Below are 18,011 nucleotides of genomic sequence, written 5' to 3'. Positions count from 1 at the left end.
GCTAGAAGTCGAGACCTCTCTAGGGGCGGGGGACAATAATGCCACTTCAAGGGAAAACTCATTGACTTATTACATTCAAACTTGCAATGATGGACTATTGCATGAAAGATCAAGACCATCAAACTTAATTTTGTGGTGCAACAGCGCTATCAGCCCAGCAAAAAAAGAAAGAAAGAATAGGGACTCTTGGGGTAGGAAGTAGGAACTAGGAACGAAATCAGAAACTAGCGCAATTTCGATGAAACCAAGAAATTTTTATCCATGATACATAAGACTTGAAGTTTATAATTGCGTTCTCTCACAACCCCAAACCAAATCAGTCAACAAATCAGTAGAGTGGATTCAATAATCTAACTGAAGTTGAACTGAATCGATTTAACTAAATATAAAATAAAATTATTAAAAATTAAAATTTTACAATTTTACATAATAACTTATCTATAATTTATTATTAAAAATTTACAAACAAGTTCAAACATCACAGTTTTTAACTAAAAAAATCAGAGAATACAAAAATGATAAACACATGTTCCATCACAAAAAAAAAAAAGTTTTAACTAAACAAAACATACTACTCATCACAATTTATAATCATCATTAAGTGTTCCAAATTACATATAGCCAATAACAACACAAATTACATTTTAATTAGATTTTGGATATACTTTGGTTGCATCAACAAATTTGCAGGATGAGGATTAGCAACATCAGTTAGCATGCAGCTGATTTTTTTTCTCTTAATAATAACTAACTCACATAAATTTAGAGTTATTGGGTTGTTAAAAGAGAGAAAAACTCCGTTCTTTAAAAAAAAATAAAACGGTGTCGTCTTAAACAGATTAACACCAAACCAAAATCCCTAAAAAAAACTGAACCGGTTCACATGATTTACCAGTTAACCGTCAGTTCAACTATAGTTCTTTCACTGATTTTTTGCTTTTTCATGTCAACCGAATTGGCCAGAAGACCGATTCCCGGTTAATCAAGTGAAATTGGCCGGTCCAGTGTGATTTTCAGAACCATGCTCACAACTATAGGATCGTAATCAAATATTTGTGTCGCTATCATACTAGAATATAAATATATCCAATGTATGAATTATGTCTAAGCAAGAGACCATCTCTTTCAGGCTTAAGACTAATGAACGTACCAAAAGAGCAGCAGGAAAGACACAATATTATTTCGAAGGACAAGACACTTAATAGGAAAACTAGTTTTCTCATATAGAACAACCAAACTAGTTTCAATAGTTAAAACTCTAGTTTTGTCATTGGATTTTTCTACTTATGATAGTGATGCAAACTAAGAAACCACAACTCTTAATATCTAACTTGGGGTCTAAGAGGACAGAAAAACGATATGCGAAAACCTACTTCTTTGATGATTTCCCTTTCTTTTTTGAACCCTTCCCCTTTGTGTTGTCCGTGTGAGAATCCATGCTACTGTCCTTGGTGCTGATTCCACCCTGCTGGCCAAATTCTGGAGACAGAATTCTAGCAACCTCAGGAAAACCAATACTAGTTTTGCCACGTAACAAAGTATTCAAATTCTTCTCCCAGATATCATCTTTCTTAATACCAGGACTCTGCAGTGCAACCCATATCATTATAAAGTCAATGGCATAACAACAATAAAATCCAAATGAAGATATAAATGATGGAAAAGAAACAACTGTAAGTCACTACAGAAATCACAAGGATATGCAAACTGCAATCCATTATCTAAGTTCTCCCTCCGAAAGACCACCTCAAAAGTAGTATCAACAGCTCAAACCGACCAAGAACCAGGCTTCAATAGCATATAAAAACACCATACAGAATCTCATAATCATCATAGACTAAATCATGGCTGACCAAATTAAAGGTTGCAGTATTGCATAATCTAGATCGAGTTAAAAAGTTCAAGATCACAATTAACAAAGTAAATAGCAATGTGTAATAAATTAAGGTATCTTTGAGTGAGAACATTTATCAAACAGTTGGTATGCAGGTCCCAAATAACGAAACAGAGAGCCAAAACGCTGCAATGATAACACGATAATAAATATGAATAGGGTTGAAGATGGAAACCCTGGCATTGTAGAGCTTCATGAACTTAGAGAGGGTCAACGCCATCTCTGAACGAGACTGATGAGGGATGCCGAGGTAGTTGCAGAGTTCGCTCGTAGCTTTGCGATTTTTGCCCTTCTTCCCTTCAATTATTTCTTTCGCCTTTGACACCGTCGACATGCTCCTCCGCCATACTCCTCCCTTTTCCGCCGCCGCAGCCACGGCGGCAGAGGAGATACGGAACCCCACGCGCATCCGATTCATCTTGCAACTTCTACTGCGATTACACCATAGGCCATACTCCCCTAAATTACTGAATTGGGTTTGGATTTAAAAATGGCCCAATTTAAATTGGGCTTAGTTGGATCAGAGGCCCATCAACACCCCAAACTTTCTCTAGATTGTACCTGATGTAGTTGCATATTTTGTTTTGGTGTACTAAACGGGGCAAGAGCCCAATGTAATTGCATGTTTTTTGGTGTAGTGTAGTTGCATATTTTGTGGCATTTCATATTGTTGTTGTGGGTGGGGTTTCCCGGCCCATGAAACTGTCCAAAAAAAACTTTAAAGAAAGATCTAAATCAGATAAGATTTAGATCTAATATAGATCTTATCTGACCAAAAAAAAAATATATATATATGTATATATATGTCTATATCCGAATATGCTAGAGAACCGGACAAAACCCGATTGCTTTCAAACCGGTAGGGTTGACCCGAAACGCATCCAACCGTTCATTCCGTTTCTCATCTTTCTCCATCTTCATCAAATCCTTCATCTCTTTATTTCACCTAACCCCCATACAATTCCGGCCACCGGAGCTAATTTCTCCCGGTTTTCCGACCGGTGACCCGTCTTTCATTCATCTTCTCTCCGGTTTCCGTTCCATCTCTCATCGATTCCCTTTTACTTGTGTTTCCGTGACGCCATGACTATTTCCGAAGACGAGGACGAAACCCTAGCTCACTTTCTCGAATCGGAGGTTCTCTCCGAAACCTCTGACCAGGTATTCACTATGTTTGTAAAATTGTTCCCTTTTTGTGTGGTAATTTGTGATATTATCATGTCAGATGATCGATTAGGGTTTTGAATTGGGATTTAGGTGAAAGCTTGGGTATTTAGCAGATTTTGTTCGAATTCTAAGGTGTGAAGGATTAATTGAGTTGCTTTGTTGCAGGAGGAGGAGAATCCGGAGGAGCCTGAACCAAAGAGAAAGAGGGTAGAGGAGGCGGAGAGTTCTAAGGAAGGTGCCAAACAAAGTTTAAGTTCAAATTCATTGTTGGAGCCGAAGAATTACAGTGTGAATAACGTAGTGGTGCCGAAGAGGATTGAGACCGGTTCTTTCAGCAAAGTCCCACCTGAGCTCTTTCACCATATCCTTAAATTCCTGTCCTCAGAGGTTGCCTCTTTATATATTTTTGTGAAAAAATAATAATAAGATGAAGGAGAAAAAACCCTTGAATTTTAGGGTCTCTACGTATATAGATTGTTTAGGGTTTATTGGCTAACTACTGTTGTTTTTTGATGGGTGCAGGACCTTATTTCTTGTTCCTTGGTCTGTAGGTTTCTAAATTATGCAGCATCTGATGAAGCATTGTGGCGTCGATTGTAAGTAAATGACATCATCTCAAAGTTTGCAGCCTTGCGTTGTTGATAGTTGTTAAATATTTAGCATCTGACGACATGAGCTGACTTATTTGGATTACATGCTCTTAATCCATGATATCTCCTCATTTTGCATCGTCCTTGTAGTTGATGCTGAAGTGATATGAGACCATGAACTGCCATTTGAAGTGGTGGCTCTCACCTCCTATCTCAACTCCTATCAGATTGGGTTTTAGGAGTGGGTTCTCCTTTACTTCAATAGTTCATGTTGATTATGATTCCTTGTTTCATATGATTTGTGATATTAGGTTTTCATGAACCATGTTTATGTCCATTGTCATGATAAAAATTATTCAGGTACTGTATGCGATGGGGTCTTCTTCCCCCTACAAGAAAGTTAAGGGAATGTCCATGGAAAAATTTATATATTCAGGTAATTGCTCATTTCGCCCATTTTGTTTGATATCTATTTTTTCAACATTTGTTTTTTATGTATTTATAATAATCATATTTCATCATTTCTCTCATGGAAGCTTGAGTTGAGTTATTCATACATTTTATTTGTGCATGCGTGTTTGTGGATCCTTTCATTTGTCTCATCATTGTGCAGCGTGATGGAGAGGATATGGTTGAACTTGTCAGAAGCTGCCAAAATGAGTTTAAGGAGTATTACATTCAAATGCAAGCAGCTAAGCGGAGTCAAGCCCCTCATCCTTCGCAGGTAATGGGAGCCTCCATTAGTGTGGAATATCTACTGATATATTGAGAATGATCTTAGGGAGATAAATAGTTATGGTACTTGTACCATTGTTCGTGCTCCCCTGCTGTCCAAGCTATTTGATGAAGGGGAAAGCTGAACTTTATATTGTAATGCCTGTTTGATTTTGCTCTGTATGTATATAAAACTTAACAGGGATTTGGGATTTCATAACATTATGCAAATGCTAGGCTGGAAAGTAATTTTGTTGTTAATTCTTAATACTATAATGTGTTTTGATGTGAATGCTTCTTGCCTCCATAAAAGATGTGCCTCTTAACTGTTTGTGACCTCCCCTAATTGTATTCGTTTAACATGTGAAGGTGAAGGACGACAGAATAATCCTTGACAAAACATTAGCTGATCAAGTGTCATCATGGAAAAGCAGCAAGGGACTCAGCGATGCAGTGGTAACTGATCATGCTTGTTCTGGGGAAACATGCTCTTACTATGAAATCGGAGATGTATTTATTTGTGAGAAGACCGGGCAAGTTCATGGTATGAAACATGTTTTATGGACAATGCTACAGTGTATTTTTACATTGCATAAGTTTAAATCCTTTAGTTTAGACTAAATCTAACAATTCAATGTTTCTTTTTCTTTTTCTAGTTTGTGATGAGACTTGTAGAGAAGTAATCATGGATCCCACCAATGAGCTTTTGGTCTGTACAATATCAGGGCACTGTTTCGATAGATTTCTGTCACCGTCCGAGATGGAGCCGGATACTGTAGGTCTAAGTCTACTTAATATAGCATAAAATTAATTATCAATAGCATCTATTATAATACTGATACATAACCATGTACACAGTATAGCTTGTCCTCGTAACGCTTTCTGTTCTTTCGAAACTTCAGGAACTGCAGCAAGGTGGTGCAACTGATGAGGCAGAACCATTTATGGGGTCGGGCCGTTTTGGTAAACTCATCTCTCCCTGTCTCTGGCTTCTGTTCTTTGTTCAGTTTTATGATCAAATCAAATCTTGCACATCCATCTCATTATGTTGCTTCTCTGTAATCTTTAAACAGCAAGAGCTTATTCGCTGGGATACAATTGTGCTGATGAGAAGGAGCTGAAAGCAACTTTAAGGTTTTGCTGATTCCTCACTGTGTTCTCTTCTCGGTTGTAGATCCTATTAAGAATATTTCAGTAGTGGTAGATTATAAAACTCCCATTTTAAATTTCGTGTAATAGTCTTATCAATTATCATATGCCTTAACTATTTGTATTTCGTGTGACAGTCCTATGCGGTAGTGTATAGTTGAATATCATTTGAGGCATTTTTTCATTCTCTCTCTCGTTATTGCAATAATTGTTCATTTATGTTTTCGAAAATTTCTTGGTACTTTTGGAAGAAATAATAAAGGAATTAGATATAAGTAACGTACGAAGAAAGAGAAATGATAGAATAATGATTAGTTTCAATTTTTAGTTTAGCATTAACCAAATGCAATTTGTCAAGCACGTGTTACCTCATCCAGTCCATCAAAATCAAACATGTCTTTTAAACCATACACGGATGGTGGTTGAGTTAGGTGTTGGATCGAAGAAACTGAAGCAATCACTATTTTAATCTTCTTGATTGGTGTTCTAAAACTTTTTTTTGTTAAAAAGAATGTAAAAGAAAAAACGTAATATCTAACAATGCTCACAACGGGGAATTTGTTTTTGTTAATCATATTAACAACAAAGTAGCTTTAGTTGTTAATGATAGATGGTTAGTAGTTATGTAAAACATAATAATGTCACTTTTTCACCGATATTGGTCCATTTATTTTTGTTAATCATATTACATCGTGTCTATCAAGTTGCCAATACTTGCCATACTTATTCTCCCTCTTAATAATATTCCAGCTTAGAATCAGATTCACCACAACACAAGTTGGGGACCAAAGAAAAAGTGCTCCAGATTCTTTGATCGCAATCATTGTTTTAGCTTTGAAAGAAGTTCCTTCTTTAGATGCAATTCCAATTAACTAAGAATTCCTCTTAGAATAATTCAATGAAATCTAATCTCCCCATCCACATAAAATAAATAAATCTGAACACGTTTTAGTTTTTAGTTTGTTTAAGAAATATTACTCCAGCATAAATTAAATTAAACTAGTTTAAATTATATAATTAGTATATTTTTGGTTACTAAAAGAAGAATTTAATTCTCATATACTATATCAATAAATTTTATATACATCTAATCACATATTATCATATTAAAAAATAACTTCTTTTCAATTATTGCATTAATAGTCATTAAAAAAATATTTTATATCCTTGATACATCAAAATTACACTCTCAGAAAAACAAAGTTATGTAATTTTTCATTTGACATGTCTCCTTCTAAAAAAATGTTAAGAGTGAAAAAGATAAATAAATCATTGATTTCTTAACTCACAAATAAATAAAATGTTAATTAATTAAAATATAAAAATATTTCTTACTTCTTAAGTATGAAAATAAATAAAAGAGTCCTGCTAGGAAGCTAATGGAATATTTGTACAATGTATACAATGGGTTATATAAGTTAAAAAATGAACATCACTCATACTATCAAGAATAATCATCCGAGTAGTAGGAATAATAAACATCTCATATCATAAAACCACTCATCCCAAAAGTTTAAGCTGATGGGAAAAGGTAACACTAACTGAATCCGACATTCCTAAACCTCTATTGTATACATTATATAAATATTTCATTGACTCTCTATACTTTCTTTAAATAAAATCTTTAAAAAAAAATTAAAAGTCTTGTTTTTAAAAATAAAAAATATATTTTACATTTTTAATTAATTAAAATTTTATGTATTTTTAAGTTGAAAAGTCAGAAAAATATAAATATATATATTTTGTACTACAAGGATGAAAATCCACAAGAAAGTTGCTTAGATTATAAGTTAGTAGTTAGTGAGGAAGCCAATAAGATCCTGTGCCTAAAATCGAGGAGGGGCAACAATTTCGGAATATCCACGTGTCAACGTGTGAGAGCAGCATGCAATGCTTTGACGCGTATATGACAACAAACGCGTACGGCGTGCATATCTTATTTCGCGCTCATAACAAATCTAATCAAATCAAATTCATTCAATATATGCCATCCTCATCATCATCTTCTTCCTCTATTTCTAAAGATCCTCCAATTTCTTCACCCACTTCTTTCAAAATCCCTAATTCGGTAAGCTCCTTTATCCGCTTTTTATTTCATTTCGTAAAATTTTCATCCTTGTTTTGGAACTTCTTGTTCACAAATTAAAAATTTGATATTGCTATTGGCTTTTGCATGCAACACTAACATTCACAAATTTTCAATTAGGTTTTAGTTTTAGGTGAATTTTACCTTTTATTTATTTAAATCTGATTGTGTGTTTTAACCAAATTACGAATGTTTGTGCAGATTCAATTTTGGAATCACTGAATCAGCCTTGATTATTATCTGATCTTGATCATGGGAGGTGGAAAGGAGCATGATGAGAAAGGGTTGTTTTCACACCTTGCTCAAGGGGCAGCATCAAGTTATGCTCACTCACATGGACATCATGGAGCATACCCTCCTCAAGGGTACCCTCCCCCTGCTGGATATGGTGCCTACCCTCCAGGACAACACGGTTACCCTCCCGCCCACGGGTACCCCCCTGCCGGTTACCCTCCTCCCGGTGGCTATCCTCCTCCTGGTGGTTATCCACCAGCTGGTTATCCTAATCCACATGGTATGCATATATGATCCCTCTTTCTTAGTTTTGTGAAGCTACTTTAGTCTGTAGGTTATGTAATTTCACTTATATTATCATGGCTATATAATTGATATATAGTGTTTTTTAATTTTTTTAAAAGAATTTCATTTTGATTCATTGTGAATGTAAAACAGTTTTATAAGTGCATCGAATCGCGTAATGTCTTGTTAGTAAAAATAACTGTTTTACATTGACAATATGAATTGTCATATAAGAAAACGGATGTGAGACTATTATCTTAATTTATATTGTGAATCTTATACAACATAGTGATTTTTTAATTTTTATAGTAATTTTTTAAGTTTTAGTTTAAATTAGTTGTGACTTTGTGTTGACTGCTAATCAAATTGAGCAATGTTATATGCAGTCCCAAAGATATAATCATAATCTTTGATAGAAATTGTGATTAGTCTTTTGATAAAATGAGTCAACACAATCTATTTATTAATTCAATAGTCAATAGTTTTGACCATGCTTTGAGATTATTCTAACAATTTTCATTTAGGTTTATTTTGGCTGTTCTTTACTGCATTTGGAACTTGCTAATGTTTGCTGTTGAATGTGTTGTCATGATGTTAAACCCTATCCAATGATGCATTTGCTAGATGAAAAAGCTTTTCATGAGAATGAATTCTCGTGTTGTGAGTTGTTATTGTGTGATTTTTTACCACTCATTTGAAATGTGAGACCTGCACAATACATGTGACTTTAGATGATGAATGGTGAGAGATCAAACATGTTAAAGTAATGTGAAAAAAATAAATATAAGAAGACTCATTTTCTCTTTTATGCTGTCTAATAATGTCTACATTGCCGAAAACTAACTTCTCTGCCTTGTCACCAGGGCATAGTCACCACAGCGGCAGCGGGATGGGAGGATTGCTTGCTGGAGGTGCTGCCGCTGCGGCTGCCGCATATGGCGCCCACCATCTTTCTCACGGCCACCATAGCGGACACATGGGCTACATGGGCCACATGGGACATATGGGACACATGGGACATGGGAAATTCAAGCATGGCAAGTTCAAGCATGGAAAGTTCGGCAAGCATGGGAAATATAAGCGTGGCAAGTTTGGTAAAATGTTCAAGAAGTGGAAGTAGTTCTATCTTCTATGTAGAATAATACCCTATTTACTACTATGCTTTATATTTATAGCTTCTATCAAAATTAAATAAACGACAACTTGTGTCGAGCTCTTGAATGGTTTGCAAGAGTTTGGTTTACGCCAAGATCAATTATATTAGTTTATATTGTAGAAATTAAATAGAATTTAAAGATGAACATGAATTTGATATCAAACCATGTCAATCACGTTAAATTGAAGGTGAAAATGCAGTGTAGTTTTTGTGTGAAGTTACTAATTAAAAATTATTAGATAATTTAATATATTTGACTAAATTGTTATTTAACTGTTTTTAGCTATTAATTTCAGACAAAGATAGTGCATATGAGAGTTTTCACCTACAATTGGATTATGCTGAATCAAACTAAATTACACTGAATTATACACACTATATCAAACCAAATTCAACTCGATTGAAATGTGAACTTTTTAGAACCTAATAACAAAGCAGTACTCTGTTTATAGAAGGCAACAAAGCTGAAAGAAAATAGATAATATCCATTTTAAGCTTATTGACTTAACTAACATAAGCTCTCTGATTTTTCATGTCTAATAGAAATAGAAATCAGTAACTTACAATTTATAAAGCTCTTAACTCTCTAACTACCTTAACAATCCCTAAACTCAGATGAGTTAGGATTTAAACGTACGGAGCAAAAGATGCTAATTATGGGTGTTCAAAATCGATCCGGATCGAACTAAACCGATCAATCGAATCAAAAAAACCGAAAACCGAACAAACCGATCACAGTGGAAGGCTTTAGTGACTTCCCTCAAAAACATGCGAGTTTTTTTGGATAAAGGTAATTAAGGAGGACAAGTAAATTTAGATAGTATTTAAATTTGTGAAAATATTTTTTTATTTTTATTTATATACAAAATAATTGTTTAGATAGTTTTTTAAAGGCCAACAAGATGGTTTTTGGATTGCTTAACAACTCAATACTCTCAGTATAATTTTTTTTTCTTATCTATCTATTAAATATTTACAACACAAGCTAATGAAAATACGAATTTTAGAATTTGAATTACAACAGCAATTAAATTTCGGTTTATTTATAAGAATTTTTATCTTATATTTAAAAAAAGGTAACATTATCTTTTATTTAAGAAAAAGATATTCCTATTTCTTAGTAGTAAATATAAAAATAACTAAAATAACAAAAAATATTATATGTATTATTGATAACGATTGCAATATACTTTATTACTAATATATTTGAAAATTAAATAGTATTAGTAACAAATTAAAAAATATTAATCATTATTAAATTTATAAATTCTATCATATATAAATTTTATTATCTTAATTTAAAAATAAAAATTTAATTTTAATACACAATATAAAATATTTTATACCGTTTGTAATTATAACTATTTTTTTAGATTATGCAGTTAATATAAAAAATTATTTTTATTAATATAAAATTATATTATTAGATATATGTATAAAATAATTTTACACTTATAACAGATCAAATTAAATCAAAATTAAATTCTAAAATTAGATATTCATCTTTTCCTTGTTTGAACCCGAATTGAAACCGACCCAGAAACCCGATTGGAGTGGTAAGAAGGTGAAGCAAGTAAGTAACCCTAGCTTTTGCTTTAGGCCTTTAGCCATATGCTATGTGCTTTTCTTCTGCATAAGAACGTTCCCACCACGCGTCCCTCTCCCTCTCTCTCTCTCTGATCGGTGTTCGGAACCGATCAATTCCTTCCATTCATTCTTCAATCGCCGCCATAACCACAACATCAAAGAAGGCTTTTTTAATCGTTTCTCTTAGGCGGCGAGATGGCGGATCGGTTGACGCGTATTGCTATTGTTAGCAACGACAGGTGCAAGCCCAAAAAGTGCCGCCAGGAGTGTAAGAAGAGTTGCCCTGTCGTCAGAACCGGTAATTCAATCGATTTAGATCTCTTCATTCTCTGTTACGATTTTGTTTTGTGAATTGTGATGGATTTCAAATTCTTTTCTTGTTTTGTTTATATACCTTGATGCCCCCAGCAAGTTTCAATTTTTTGGTACTTCAGCTCAATAATAGATTTAGGGTTTTTTATTTTTTATTTTTTTTGTTTAAAGGTCGTTTCCCCAGAAATTGATGTTATCAGGTTTTTAGTGTGTGAAAAGTTACGTGCGTACACGTGGATTGTGTATTTAAGTTCAAATTTCATACTTTAGCTCAATCATAGATTTGGTTTTATCCCCTTTCTTTTGGGTTTGATATTTAGGGAAATTGCTGTCTTCGTAGTTTTGTGTTTCTTAATTCTTATGGGGTTTATGGTGACTGAAGAATTGTGTACGTGAGTGCAGGTAGATTGTGTATTGAAGTTACTTCTGCTTCAAAGATTGCTTTCATATCTGAGGAGTTGTGTATTGGGTGCGGTATTTGTGTTAAGGTATTTGTTGTCATTGTTAAGTTTTGTTTGGTTCTAGTTTGATGCGTTTGTGTTCTGAGACGGTTTTGATATTCGGTGGTGTAGAAATGCCCTTTTGAAGCCATCCAGATTATCAATTTGCCTAAGGACTTGGACAAGGACACTACACACAGATATGGTCCCAATACTTTTAAGCTGCACAGGCGAGTCATTTAGCTGCAGTTATCTAGAAAAATGGTGGCCATATGTTTGCTTTTGGTTGTGATGAATGGAATTAAAATCGCAGGTTGCCTGTGCCAAGGCCAGGTCAAGTGCTTGGATTGGTTGGTACTAATGGTATTGGGAAGTCCACTGCCCTTAAAGTTTTGGCCGGAAAGCTGAAGCCAAACCTTGGTCGTTTCACCGTAATAACTAAACTGGCCTTTCGATTTTTTTGTCCAAAATGTTCAAGGTTTTATTTTGTTCATTTGATTTTACTCTTGCTTCTGCAGAATCCCCCTGATTGGCAGGAGATTCTGACCTATTTTCGAGGATCGGAATTGCAGAATTATTTTACTCGAATTCTTGAGGATGATCTTAAGGTGATGTCTGTGTCCTTATTCTGTATGTATGCAGTGATGTTTTTACTGATTTTCTTATTGTCACAATGAAAATAGTAATCACATATTATTTTCTTTTGCATACCTGTGCATATTGTCAATTCCTTTCTCATTCAAGTCTTCATACTTGATCATTGTTTAATTATGTCCTGGTAGAGGCTTAGTGTCCATTAAGTTAGTTTGTAAAACTGCTTCAAAAGAGAAGCAAATGCAATGATTTTGCAAGTAGGTTCATGGAACTTTATTACTTATTATGTTGTTTCCCTCACAGGTGATTTACAGCATATGTTGTTGTTAAGTTAATGTACCTGAATATATGTTAAGCCAGTTTGTTTTTGTAAATAAGTATCAAGTCACAAAATTAGTTTGTAGGAGACTGCATCAAACTTTGGTATTTGGTACATTAAAATGCCTTATTCTCATAAATATACTATATTAACATTATCACACATGAAATGTTACGTTGAAGTTGAGCACCCATTTTACACTACCACTACCGATATCAACAAAGTAGGTAATACAGAATTGAAAAGCTTTTGAATGTGTTGATGCAAGTTTGAAGGCGTTGTAGATTTAGATTCTCATCATGCACCTAAAATTAAATGCTTTACTTTGGAACAATCACTGTAGGATTCTTTGTCCTAGTGTTCAGAAAAACCGTTTAATTCTGTACTTGGTAATGTGGGTTTTGGTATACTGACAAAATTTTGAGCATTCATTATTCAACTTTAAGCTGATGCTTGAATTTATTTCAAAGGTATCATACTTCTTGTGATAAAAAAAATTGTATACATCTTGGTAGTTGTGCTTATTTTGATTATTTGTGAATTATATAGGCTATCATCAAGCCTCAGTATGTTGACCACATTCCAAAAGCAGTGCAAGGGAATGTGGGGCAGGTGCTTGATCAGAAAGATGAGAGAGATAAGAAGGCAGAGCTTTGTGCTGATCTGGAGCTTAACCAGGTTATAGATCGTAATGTTGGTGATCTTTCTGGTGGAGAGCTCCAAAGGTTCGCCATTGCAGTTGTTGCCATCCAGAATGCAGAGATATACATGTTTGATGAACCCTCTAGCTATCTTGATGTGAAGCAGAGACTGAAAGCCGCTCAAGTTATTCGGTCATTGCTTAGGCCTAATAGGTTTGTGTCTTTTCTTCTGTGTTTTATCTGCTTGAAATCTTGTTCGTGTCACTTTTGATGATGTATGTTGATTTTTTTGCAATTGTCGTTTTCCAGCTATGTAATTGTTGTGGAGCATGATCTGAGTGTCTTGGACTACTTGTCTGATTTCATTTGCTGTTTGTATGGCAAACCTGGTGCATATGGAGTTGTGACATTACCTTTCTCAGTCAGAGAAGGAATTAATATCTTCTTGGCTGGTTTTGTTCCAACAGAAAATCTTAGGTTCCGTGATGACTCTCTTACCTTCAAGGTATGTATAATACTTTTAGACATCTCCCTCTCATATGTACTGGATATAAATACAATTTGGCTGGTGAAACCGGAATGCATAATAAATCATATGGGTTTGCTTTGTTTAAAGATTCCAAAGAAAAATTCAGTGAAATGTTGGAGATATTCAGCTCGTGAAAGAACACCGAATATATTCAGCAGCAGTTCCTTCCTAATTAAAGTTATTATAGAACAAATAATTCCCATCAGTGTTGCCTGATTTACATTAGTGTATTTGAAACATAATAGCTCAACAATGAAAATGTCCTAAAATATTAGAGATGAATTCCTAGGTTTGTGTTTTTATTCCAACAAATCTCACATACCTCACTCTTGCATTGTTTAGGTTGCTGAGACTCCACAGGAAACTGCTGAGGAGGCTCAGTCATATGCCCGATACAAATATCCAACCATGACCAAAACTCAGGGCAATTTCAAGCTTCGTGTTGTTGAGGGAGAGTTCACGGATTCTCAGATTGTTGTGATGCTGGGAGAGAATGGAACTGGAAAGACAACATTTATTCGAATGCTGGTATTCTTTTATACTGTCATATTTGGTATTTTATGGAAATCTGTAATTATTCCACACGTGTAATTACCATACTACTTTGAATTATTCAGGCTGGTTTGTTAAAACCTGACACAATAGAAGGTGGATCTGACGCAGAGATGCCTGAGTTTAATGTTTCTTACAAGCCTCAGAAGATTAGCCCAAAGTTCCAGTCAACTGTTAGAAACTTGCTGCATCAAAAAATACGTGATGCATACACTCATCCCCAGTTTATATCAGATGTGATGAAGCCACTTCTTATTGAACAATTGATGGACCAAGAGGTTGTGAATCTTTCTGGTGGAGAGCTGCAAAGAGTTGCATTATGTCTCTGTCTTGGAAAGGTATTATAAACTTCTTTTTAGAACTGCTCAAGACTGGTTGTGTGCCCTTTAATCGCAGTGTGCATTTTGCCTGCCTGAATTTGGCTTTACCCTGTACATTCTTGAGTAGCTGCATATTTTCCTATCCACAGTTAGTATCTTTATTTCCATATCATGAAAATTAGATTAATAGCTTAATTTTGTTGTGTGAAGCCTATACTATTGGCTCTAGTTGAACTAAATATATTTTTGGAATCACATCACTTGTTTTTGTTGTTAGTTTTCTGTCTCTCTAGATGTCTCTGTTATAAACAAAATAGCATGTGAAGATTTCTGACTGTTGCTATTTTACATGACAGCCTGCAGACATTTATTTGATAGATGAGCCAAGTGCATATCTTGACTCTGAACAGCGAATTCATGCTGCCAAAGTCATCAAGAGGTTTATCCTTCATGCGAAGAAAACAGCTTTTGTGGTTGAGCACGATTTCATTATGGCAACTTATCTTGCTGATAGAGTTATTGTTTATGAGGGTAAACCATCACTTGATTGTACTGCCAATTCTCCGCAATCATTGTTGACTGGCATGAACCTTTTCTTGTCGGTAAGTGTCATTATATTCAAGTATTCCATTTTTCCCCGCTTTTGATTTCTGCGCTAGTCTTTCATAATTGATATAATGTATGCCATTGCTGTTGCAGCATCTCGATATCACATTTAGAAGGGACCCAACTAATTATCGTCCTAGGATTAACAAACTTGATTCAACCAAGGACAGAGAACAAAAGAATGCTGGGTCTTACTATTACCTTGACGACTGAGTTTACACTTGCGGACAGGTTTGTCCTTAATGCATGTCTAAAATCAGAATGCTTTTCAATGCCTGCTGGGAACTGAATCTATTCTCTCTTCTTGTAGTTTCTCTAGGCCAACTCAACATTGCTTCAGTTTGAGCTTTTCATGGAATATCAACTTTAGTTCATTTGATGCCTTGGCATATAAGGAGATGATCATTTTGGCCTTGAGGGCATCTTTGGCAATGAATTGAGGAGCCTGTATGCATGCATGCAGGCGGCAGGCCATTATGTTGGTTGGTGCATTTTGTATATTTTATTCCCTAAATATTTAGTGCAGTTGCTTATCACCAGTTTTGGTATGACTTAGGTGGGTGGATATGAATGTTTTACATTAGTTTATATTGGTCTTGTTTTACATATGTTGCCCCAAATTTAGAGGGACAACCATTTGAGTTTAATCTTCTCTTGGGAGCTTATAATTTATTAATTTATGAGTTGGATATGTAACGTGGAGTATTATGTTTCACTCCCTTGTGACTTGATTTTGATAGATGCCTATACTTTGGAATATATTGCCACCGGAGTGGTTTTTACTTTTTATTTACTTTGGTCTGAGCAGCTTATTTTTCTTGAATGCTTAAGAAGTTAAGATTCGAACCCAAGATTTGTGGTGACTTGCTAATAATCATTTCATGAAATTTTAGCCATCAAATGAGCCGATTATAAAAGATAAACTATATTCCTTTAATTTTTAATTAGAGTGAACTATCAATCCGGTTCCTGCTTATTTTTCGGTTTATTTTTCAGAATAACAACACCTGCTTATTTTTCGGAATGATAACATGATTTCTCAATTATTTCTCAAAATAAAAATGTTCCACTTTGGCCACCATCTCTGATTTCCATGAACAACGCATAAGGGTTTATGTGTTACGTTACATGACTGAGCTATCACGTTATACTTGTTGAGGTGATTCTTATGTGCCAATGTATAAGGGTTTAATTGTCTCTAAATTTAAATTTGTTAAGGAATTATTTGTTCTTATCTTTTAAATTAATTTTTTCAAATGATTTTTTATTTATTATATTAATATATTTTTTAATAAATTATTGAATATATGATATAATAAGTACAATTTAATTAATAAATTATTCAAATTTAAAAATAATATTTATTATAAAATTAAATAAATAATTTTTAAATATATAAATAATAAATATTAAAATACGATTAATAATAATAATCTTATGATATGTTATTAGTATTATAATTTTGATAATTTTCGCAATAAAGTAGAAACTAATGAACACATTATTTGATATATATTAAAATTCCTTTGAGTAATATTAAACTTAATTTTTTATCTTTTAAAACTAAATTAATAATTTTATTTGATATCTTTGTACTAAAATACACTATCAGCAGGTTATTAATACTAAATGAAATAAAACATAATGTATATTATGAAGACCATTTATAAATTCAACAAACTCAAAGTATCAATAATATTATTAATCTATTAATAATACATATTGTCATAAGATTATAGATCGATGAAGATTTATCAATATAAGAATAATGTAGATTAATTAAAATTTTATGTATGTTAAAATTCAATTATTTACATAGTATAACTAAGAATTAAATTTACATATATTTTACTCAAAATCATTATATATGACTATATATTACAAGCAATTGAGCAAAAGGGAAGTTTTTTGACATTTCTCAAAAAAAGGAGTGTCATTTTCTCTTAAAAATACAAAGCACATGCTCTTTTAATTTGTTGAAATTAATATCTTTTTGTATTTTCAATACTTAGAATTATGCATCAATTAATTTTGATAATAATAATATTAGTACAGATTAGTTTATTGATTTTTTTTGTTAAGGTTAACATTGACTTTGACTTTTAAGTTACTTCTCATCAAAGAAGAAATTCATCAAAGAAGAAGCAGCTGGATCTTGAGAGAAGCTCTGCTGCTAATTCTGACTAAATTAAGCTCTCTCTCTTTCTCTCTTCTTTTAGTGAGGTCCAAAATTAGAAGGAGAGACTGTAATAACATCTGCTGATAAAATCAATAAACCAAAATTTGGTCCTCATGGCTCTCTATTTTATCCTATTCTTTTGTTCTAACCTGTTACTAATTACTTAAGAATAATCATCATTAACCGATTAAAGTATAATTGTTAATCCATCAAATACTAAGAAATTTGTTTGTGAAAAATTTGTGTGCTATTAATCCTTACTTACACACTACTTCTCTAGTAAACTAATACTGTAATTTACTGGTAACTGTAAGGTCTTATTTAAACCAAAAAAAATATGGCTGCTGCTATTGTGGGAGGGGCATTACTCTCTGCTTCTGTTCAGGTGCTGTTGGATAAAATCATTTCCACTAGTGTATATAAAAAGTTTTACCCATAATTAAAGTGATCTGCGTGCAAATTAATAAATAAGATTACTTCAAACATTACAGAACAAAATGAGGAAACACCCAAAATTGAAGTAATCTGTGATCCAACAATAATAAGGAAACACCCAAAATAATCACAATGACCTGAACTTTTTCCTACGCCTACATGAAATGGCAAGCATTTAAAATAAGCATAACTCTGAAGAGGAATTGAATTTTAACAGGGTTG

At 33.6% G+C, this 18,011-nt stretch overlaps 4 protein-coding genes across 5 annotated transcripts; 3 read left to right on the top strand and 1 right to left on the bottom strand.

The window, feature by feature from the left end:
* Positions 1-1,159: 1,159 nt before the first annotated feature.
* On the bottom strand, positions 1,160-2,722 carry LOC112747593 (uncharacterized). The gene is made up of 2 exons (XM_025795684.2): positions 2,070-2,722; positions 1,160-1,585 (listed from the first exon to the last, which is right to left on the bottom strand). Exons 1-2 carry the CDS (start codon positions 2,310-2,312, stop codon positions 1,370-1,372), a joined length of 459 nt encoding a protein of 152 aa, XP_025651469.1. The 5' UTR covers positions 2,313-2,722; the 3' UTR covers positions 1,160-1,369.
* Positions 2,723-2,849: 127 nt separating this feature from the next.
* Positions 2,850-5,698, top strand: LOC112747592 (F-box protein SKIP31-like). 2 transcript variants are annotated; one of them, XM_025795682.2, is made up of 9 exons: positions 2,850-3,055; positions 3,227-3,448; positions 3,584-3,657; positions 4,012-4,087; positions 4,265-4,375; positions 4,735-4,909; positions 5,022-5,140; positions 5,268-5,328; positions 5,439-5,698. In XM_025795682.2, exons 1-9 carry the CDS (start codon positions 2,978-2,980, stop codon positions 5,507-5,509), a joined length of 987 nt encoding a protein of 328 aa, XP_025651467.1. In that variant the 5' UTR covers positions 2,850-2,977; the 3' UTR covers positions 5,510-5,698. The 2 variants fall into 2 exon arrangements, with proteins under 2 accessions (XP_025651467.1, XP_025651468.1); XM_025795683.2 differs by having other exon boundaries at positions 5,022-5,144.
* Positions 5,699-7,271: 1,573 nt separating this feature from the next.
* Positions 7,272-9,492, top strand: LOC112747590 (uncharacterized). The gene is made up of 3 exons (XM_025795679.3): positions 7,272-7,582; positions 7,802-8,114; positions 8,983-9,492. Exons 2-3 carry the CDS (start codon positions 7,853-7,855, stop codon positions 9,237-9,239), a joined length of 519 nt encoding a protein of 172 aa, XP_025651464.1. The 5' UTR covers positions 7,272-7,582; positions 7,802-7,852; the 3' UTR covers positions 9,240-9,492.
* Positions 9,493-9,932: 440 nt separating this feature from the next.
* On the top strand, positions 9,933-15,964 carry LOC112747589 (ABC transporter E family member 2). The gene is made up of 12 exons (XM_025795678.3): positions 9,933-11,160; positions 11,577-11,662; positions 11,747-11,844; positions 11,928-12,045; positions 12,133-12,222; positions 13,077-13,381; positions 13,478-13,673; positions 14,040-14,225; positions 14,315-14,587; positions 14,926-15,171; positions 15,269-15,406; positions 15,486-15,964. Exons 1-11 carry the CDS (start codon positions 11,058-11,060, stop codon positions 15,386-15,388), a joined length of 1,821 nt encoding a protein of 606 aa, XP_025651463.1. The 5' UTR covers positions 9,933-11,057; the 3' UTR covers positions 15,389-15,406; positions 15,486-15,964.
* The last annotated feature ends 2,047 nt before the right edge of the window (positions 15,965-18,011 follow it).

Source organism: Arachis hypogaea, chromosome 15 (assembly GCF_003086295.3).
Source record: "Arachis hypogaea cultivar Tifrunner chromosome 15, arahy.Tifrunner.gnm2.J5K5, whole genome shotgun sequence".
Lineage (NCBI taxonomy): Eukaryota > Viridiplantae > Streptophyta > Magnoliopsida > Fabales > Fabaceae > Arachis > Arachis hypogaea.
The sequence above is the reverse complement of the archived record's forward strand: the minus strand, read 5'-3'. Positions and strand labels throughout refer to the sequence as shown.